The sequence below is a fragment of the Carassius gibelio genome, chromosome B19 (assembly GCF_023724105.1).
Source record: "Carassius gibelio isolate Cgi1373 ecotype wild population from Czech Republic chromosome B19, carGib1.2-hapl.c, whole genome shotgun sequence".
In the NCBI taxonomy this organism is placed as follows: Eukaryota; Metazoa; Chordata; class Actinopteri; order Cypriniformes; family Cyprinidae; genus Carassius; species Carassius gibelio.
Window position 1 is genome coordinate 15906135 of NC_068414.1, and position 7506 is coordinate 15913640.

General features: G+C 34.7%; 1 protein-coding gene and 1 long non-coding RNA gene across 2 annotated transcripts; one reads left to right on the forward strand and one right to left on the reverse strand.

The window, feature by feature from the left end:
- Positions 1 to 728: 728 nt before the first annotated feature.
- On the reverse strand, positions 729 to 3988 carry ndufs6 (NADH:ubiquinone oxidoreductase subunit S6). The gene is made up of 4 exons (XM_052584716.1): positions 3789 to 3988; positions 3551 to 3604; positions 2911 to 3033; positions 729 to 892 (listed from the first exon to the last, which is right to left on the reverse strand). The coding sequence occupies exons 1-4, from the start codon at positions 3930 to 3932 to the stop codon at positions 824 to 826; spliced, it is 390 nt and encodes a 129-aa protein (XP_052440676.1). The 5' UTR covers positions 3933 to 3988; the 3' UTR covers positions 729 to 823.
- LOC127979343 (uncharacterized) lies at positions 3939 to 5589 on the forward strand. The gene is made up of 2 exons (XR_008158776.1): positions 3939 to 4331; positions 5076 to 5589. It is a non-coding gene; the product is annotated as an uncharacterized LOC127979343 (long non-coding RNA).
- Positions 5590 to 7506: the final 1917 nt, after the last annotated feature.

The following is a 7506-nucleotide window of genomic DNA, read 5'->3' on the forward strand; positions in this document are numbered from 1 at the left end:
TATCCTACAGTCAGTCGGAGTAGGAAAATGTCAATTTGTGTAAGTGAGCCTGTAGCTGACCGGTCTCATAAGGTCTTCTTTCAGAGCGAGAGGACCAGAGCGGAGTTTCTGATTATACATGAGACATGTCAGATCATTTAGGGCACATATGCGTTAACCTTCTCTCAAGGTATTGCACATATAAATCCCACATAACCTGACTGAACGAGAACTGAAAGGACCTTTTGTAGAATTACTCAAGTTATATGAATTCTTCATGCTAAGAAAAAAAAAATATATATATTTTTAATACCCGTCTACTGAAAGGTTCTCTCTGCCAAAATAAATAAAGCCAAAAACTGTCAAATCCCTGTAAAACCAGCAAACCAGCATATTCTGGTTTATCTTTTTTAGTTAAAAGAGTTATATATATTACTTGAGTAATGTTGTATACATTTAAATTAATTCCGATTTGCTTAATGTTTCTTTGTAATCATTTGTTAAATATATTTAACAAGCAATTTCTGAGTAGGAATTGAGAGTGAAGTAAATAGTATCCAAACATATTTTAATGCAAAATGTAACATCAAAAACATCTTTAAAGATGTAAAAAAGACCATGTGCGCCCTCTGTCTGTCAATGGTGGAATAAACTATGTGCTTATCTACTTTGAAATCACTCATAGCGCATTATATAGCACCCTTGAGACACTTCCTTGGAAAAGTGCAAAAGACACAAAATCATAACAATTTTAAGTTATAGTAATGTTTTATTGTACAGAGCAAAGAATTCTATATCTTTAAAGGTGAATAATGAATAGCCCGAACAGACAAAATACAGTTCGTCAGTGATGATGCTTCTGCTTAAACTGAAGCCCACAGTATCCACACGTGCCAATTTTGGTTTCCTTGTCCTGTGAAAAGATTGAATTAGTTAATGCATGATGCTATAATATAAACACACATGTATATGTGTAATGTTTCTTGCAACAAGTAAACAGACATTTTCTACAGATTTGATAAGTGCATCTGAATCAAGCACTCCAAAACTGTCAAGAGGTTGTTGAATCATGCTTTATTCCAGGGGTGTCCAAACATGTTCCTGGAGGGCCACCGATTGTCCTGCAGAGCTTAGCTCCAACCATGATTAAACACGCCCCAAGCAGCTAATCGAGATCTTCAGATTCACTCGAAACTTCCCTGCGAGTGTGTTTGAGCTAAAGCTAAACTCTGAGGGACGTTTACCTTCTAGAAGTATGATTGCTAGGCAGGGTTAAAGGGTTTGAGGATTCGATGGTCACATTTATGATCATCATTATTTTCGAAAACTTTGTTAATTTTTGATGCATAAAGTGCTATGATGTCCGCGAAGCAGAAAACGTGGACAGAATCTCAAAATCCAGACATGAAAATTAAACTTACTTTTTTAATATGGACAGTCACGGAATTTGTCAAAGTTAGCAAAAATTAATCAAATCAAACCTCCAAATGGACCAGTATCTGTAAATGTTATGCAAAAATGCCGCAAAAGTTGGTTGAAATAAGAATTCTGCATGTTCTGTGTGAATGAATGAATGACAGAGATGTGCGGGTTTGTTTACTACATAGACTGATGCGCGTGAAGCTTGCAGTAATTTCAGCATCTGCCGTCTCAATGAGGACATAAAGACATAAACTACATCACCAGAACTGTTCTGAGTCACTTCACAAGCATTTTACCATTTCATTTGAGTAAAACCAGTCTCAATTTAAAGGTATTCACAGCAACCCGCCAAAATAAGTTCATTTTTACATAAAGACATTGTGCTAGAAATATTAGTATTATTTAGTGGAATGTATGTGATACTTCTACTACTGTTGAAAATTTTTTATACAATTTGATAAAGAAATTAATCAAACAATATTTCTTCCGTGTTTTAATTTTAATAGCAAAAAATAAATAAAATGTGCTTAAATTTCATTTATTAAAAGACAAATTAAATTTGGGTGAAACTTTTTTACTGTTTTTCATAATTATATTACTTGAAGAAAAACTTTAAACACAATTGTAAATAAGTATAAAGAATGGCACTGGTTTTATTTTTAGTGATAAAAGTGTTTTTTTAATGAGCTTATTTTTTGGTAACCGTGTATTTTCACTGGTAACGGTTCCCGAATACTGAAATTTTGGTACCATGACAACACTATTCTTTATTATGAATTTGTGCTGCCGTGTTATAGACGATTTCATCGAGCGCACGCGTCTGGACTTAAGTTAACGTCCGGTCTGTGTTGTGTACATCGGTCTGGCTGCGTTGCCTAAAAATGCAGTAAAAGTCAAGATGATGAGTAGACTGAAGTTGGGCTCAGGTGGTTGGATGTGGGAGGGTTTCCATACATTTATTTATTTTTGGAGACTCGCCACGATTTTAAAACTGATCGATTTTCAAAAAAGCTTCGTTGAATAAATATGAGCACGTACTGCACATTTAATAATAATTATTTACATTTATATGTTTAAATATCAAAACGAGGCACAGGTGTTTTTATATCGCTGTATTTCTGAAGGAAGACTTGCATGTTATATGCCTGATAAAGCAGCGTGTGAGCGTAGCTGTGCTTTGTTTACAGCTATTACTAGGGAAACCTCTATTTCTCGCGCTTTATGCTTTAAAAGCATCTCCTGCTGGCAAAGAATGAATTTGCATTTTCATCAAGTCCGCCTGATCCATGCAGCAAACATATTTTGTTTGTTATCAAAAATACTTACTCTAGAGGGACTTGGCTGTTGTTATTGATTCTATTTGGAAGTCTACAGGAAGTTAAGTTAGGGCCACAAAAGCGCGCATACGCAGTAACGTTTGTTTATGTTGTTGCCGTTGAAATCGTCTATAAGGTAACTTTTTAATCCATTCACTTTTAGAACGTGTTCTTAAATAAAAGACTTGTTTACCAAGTTGATGTAAACTTTGGGGTGGCCGAGAGCCCCTCCGCCTCCATCACAGGACACCACTCTGGACTCTATGTGCGTCACGGGTTCCTCAGCAACCAAGTTGATTGCAAAGTTCTCATTCACCTGTATCAAAGATTACAAGACCCATGAGTGAACGAACTATGGTAATACTTTATATTCATTTATATAATGTTATCTTCAGTGTTGGGTAGTAACTAGTTCCAGTTATATTACTTTCTGCAGTAACTTTTCATAATTTTCACAACTTACACAAACCTTTTTACTTAAATGCTCATATTAATCATCATTGAGTGTTTGTAATAACTTCTGACTGCGATCCAATGCAGATTTTTGACAAATGATGATATAGATATATATTGTTAGTAACATTTTAGAATAATTTTATGGGGAAGATACACAACTTCAATGGAGCATTTAAGAAATGTAATGTTACTAAGCAGTGTAACTAAATACTGTTGCCAGGAAGTATTAAGTAACAATCATATTACTTTTGAAAGGATTAACTAGTAATGAGAAATACATTACATTTTAAAGTAACTAGCCCAACACTGGTTCATGTCTTCAGAGTAACACAATACTGAAATCATTTAGAAAGATGGTAAATAGACCTCATTTTTACCTCCTTTTGCCTACCGATGAATCTAGCTCTTCTCACATCATTTTCATCATAAACCTGCAACAAAAACAAGCAGTGAACGGATTCAACACAGTCCAACGTGATACCACAGAGGCACAGCACCCTTCAGTTGCATCTAAATGCTCAAATTACTGCATTCAGATCAATTCCAGATTAACGTTACCCGAGTCACAACAAATGCTAACAGTGAGAAACAGACGTGCATGAAACGGGGCCTCACCTGTCCCGTGTGAGTAATTGTTTCTCCATAGTTAGAAACCTGAACGCTGTATTGTTGGGCTGGAGCTGCAGATAACCTCAAGCCACTGAGCAAAGCCTTCGTATTTTTACCGAAGGACAAGACCCTTGGAAGGAAGGCTGCCATGTTTGTCCTCTGATTATTACCCAACAGCCTTTGCTTTGCTTTGCTGTGTGTATGATGAAAACGCGTCTCTGCTGGCCTCTGCTGGTCGAGAACAACTGAATTCATTTATATTTCCTTTATTTGTGCGTTCAAACATTTTAGATTTACAATAGAGAATGCAACTTTATTTAAAACACCCATTAGATATTTTATGTAATATAAAAGCCATCTATATGTGAAAATTTGAGTAAAGGTTTCAGTGATTTTACTGCGCATGCGTGCGTTATGACTTTCCTCAAAGTCGTTGCGTCACAGGAAGTAGAAGAACTTCCGTCGGTCTGAAGCGTGATGCCTTCAAATTGATAGTTTTGGATTAAAATATTTGCTTATATACGCGTTTCTGTTGGGATTTTTAGACAGGTATGTGGTGCATTTTTTTGTCTGTTTGTCTGACTGTAATAATAGTTTTGAAACGAACACATTCATGTGCAGATGAAGAGAATTTGAACAGCTGACAGTTAGCTGGCGCCACAAGAAGCATGAAGTTTGTATGTTTATGGCAATTATGTTGTAATGAAGCTTTCTACGTAGATTCTCACTAAATTCATTTTAGTGGAAAATGGGATTAGTTTGTATTGTATTGTAGCATGCAGCTCTGAAAACGAACTAAAATAAAAATTACTGTTAGTTGTGATCTAGCACTGATACCTTAGACATGGGACAACATATTTACCTGCTATTCGTTTTTAAAATAACAGATTAATCAGGAATGAGCACCAGAATGTTTAAATGTTTATTTATTATGTCGAAAAATTTCTCTACAAATGCACCAGTCCCCCAGACTATAACGCTTTAGATTAAAATAGTAAAATATAGGCCTGTAAAAATAATAAAATAGAAAATGTGTATTTTAAACTACTACTGTTTTTTCTGTACATTTTAAAGGTTTTATAGTTCAGCTATACTAAATATTACTTGTTATTTGTGTATATATAGCATTCATCCACAAGGTAATTATTCTCTGTGTCACAACCATGATTTATTTTTTTTCTCAACACTTAAGGATAGTTTGATGCTATACATTAATTCATATGTCCAGCTACTATGAATAAGTTAGTGGACTAAGCTCATACACCTGAATGTTGTATGTTTTTTTTCCACTAGGTGTTGACAGCATGGCACCCCTGCTGCTCCCGTGTCTTGTTGGTTCCTTGACTCGGCAGTTGGCAAGAGTTGCCAGATATGCAGCTTTTGGCTCCTTACCTGCAGTAGGTGCACAGAGATGCATCTGCACCATCCCAGCTGCAGCGGCGCGATTCGGTGCCATGGTCAAACCAGTGTACGAGCCACACACAGCGTTCCTCTCACCGCTGCTTGGACGATGCCAGCAGCTCCTGTGCATTCAACCGTCCGCTGGCATGAAGACTAAAACTGCTCTCAAGAGACGCTGTAAAGATTGCTTTTTTGTCCGCCGCCGTGGAAGGTTGTTTGTTTTTTGCAAATCCCACCCCAGACACAAGCAACGGCAGGGGTGAATGAATTGAGACTTTAATGTGTGCTGTCACCTCACTTACTGTTTCTCAAAGAAGACATGAGAATCGCTTGAATGGTGTACCAAGCATGTCAAGATCATTGAGTTTCTAATGAATAAACATCCTCATCTGAAAAGATGCATAAAGATTTTGAGAATTATTCATATCTGTTTCATATATTTTCATATATGTTAACCTGGGCCACATAACCAGTCATAAGGGTAATTTTTTTTGATAATATACATAATCTGTAAGCTGAATAGATAAGCTTTCCATCAATGTATGGTTTGTTTGGACAATATTTGGAATCTGAGGGTGCAAAAAAATTTATAAAATCAAAATATTGAGAAAATTGCCTTTGAAGTTGTCCAAATGACGTTCTTAGCAATGCATATTAATATTAAAAAATTAAGTTTTGATAGATTTATGGTTGGAAATTTACAAAATATCTTCATGGAACATGATCTCAAATTAAAGCTGCAGTTGGTAACTTGTTTTTGGTTAAATGATCTGAAATCAATATTTGACGAGTAGCCTACATAACCAGCCAATTTTATAAAGTATCAACTTACTTTAGCCCATTTCACAACGGACAGATTATAATAATGTTTTCTAATTTGAGTGGTACAGGTAGTTTTTCATGGGCCTTTTCTCACAGCAGCTGGAATAATTACATTTATCATTTTGATGGCGATAATCCAGAAAGTTTTCACATAAGATTATGTGTTTATAAAACGTGAATGAAATTAAGTTATGTTCCAGTTTTAAAATTTCATTTTATTTTCGTATGTGTCACACTGAATTAAAATGGAATATTAGTGAATAGGCCATATTGGATCATCTTCATGCTTTCGGGGGGTAACTTTTTTAACTTACTTTTGTTAAATTACAATTTAAGATGAACTGACCGAATGCAGTTTGCGCTGATAAATGAAATGTAAAATAGCATATCTATAATTCACAGGGATGCCACAGGTTGTGAACAAAGGGATTCTTTTTTTTCCCCTTTTTTTATGTTTTCTTCCAGAAACATTAATAGAATATTATTTTGGTGTTTTTCTAAGTTAAGTGGTCTATAATATTCTCAAAGGGTTAGCAAAAAAAAAAAAAAAAAAAACTATATCTTTCAAGAAACCTTTATTTTATGTGCATTTTTTAATTGGATGTTTATCTAACGTTTGAAAAATGTTACTACTTGTTTTAGAATGATAAGAGAACATTCAAAAGTAGCATTGCTTGCAAAATTAGCAAATTAAGAACATTTAGAAACAATGTTTTCATATATTCATTTTTTATGTACTTATTAAAAATAGAAATTCAGAGTGATTTGCTAATGAATAATTCACGCATAATTAGAAATTGGTTTGTTATTGCAAGCAAGGTTTAAGGAATATTTAGTTAATGAAATGTCAGTCGGAGAAGAGGATAAAATTATGTAGAAAAATATGTATTGGCTTTTTTCCATAACGCCTGTTTTTTTGTACAGAAGGGGGCGATGCTGCACTACTGAGAGTTCATGCGTGCTGTCGAAACTTTAACATAAAGCCTTGTATTCTTGTCTTTTCTTATTGTGAATATATAAAGGCTGTTATAACATGAACCAATATTTCAATTTGTATATACAATCTTTGAAAGGGAGTACCATGAATGCAACTGGTTTGAAAACGTGCATTTTTAAAAAGGGAAAACAGTGCTTAAGCTTTAAATTAGCTCATATATCTAGGTAGAGTTAATCGGATTCTTACTGAAAGTCTTTATGTGAGTAGTGTTCCCTAGCACTGGTCACAGGAACGTGTTTCCATTCACAAAACTCTTCACCTGTGGCCTGCTGTGGAAAGTTGTTATGTTTACAAGATCCCAGCGGTTTAAGCACGTGCGCGTTAATAGGCATGTAAGGAATTCTCCAGGCAATCGTAAAACCACAAATAGTTCACAGCTGTTTTTAGATATTTGTCTAAGCTGTTTTTGTCAGTCAACAACAGACTAAATATACGACAAACAATAGTTTGAATTAGCATACTTAACTTAAAAATAAATAAATAAATAAATAAATAATTAGATTA

Excerpts from the sequence above, each read along its gene's own strand:
- ndufs6 (XM_052584716.1), bottom strand. The coding sequence starts at position 3,932 with ATGGCAGCCTTCCTTCCAAGGGTCTTGTCCTTCGGTAAAAATACGAAG. Across the intron at positions 3,034-3,550 it reads TCATCGGTAGGCAAAAGGAG|GTGAATGAGAACTTTGCAAT; the intron begins GTAAAAATGAGG and ends TCTTTGATACAG. Across the intron at positions 893-2,910 it reads CCAAAGTTTACATCAACTTG|GACAAGGAAACCAAAATTGG; the intron begins GTAAACAAGTCT and ends ATCTTTTCACAG.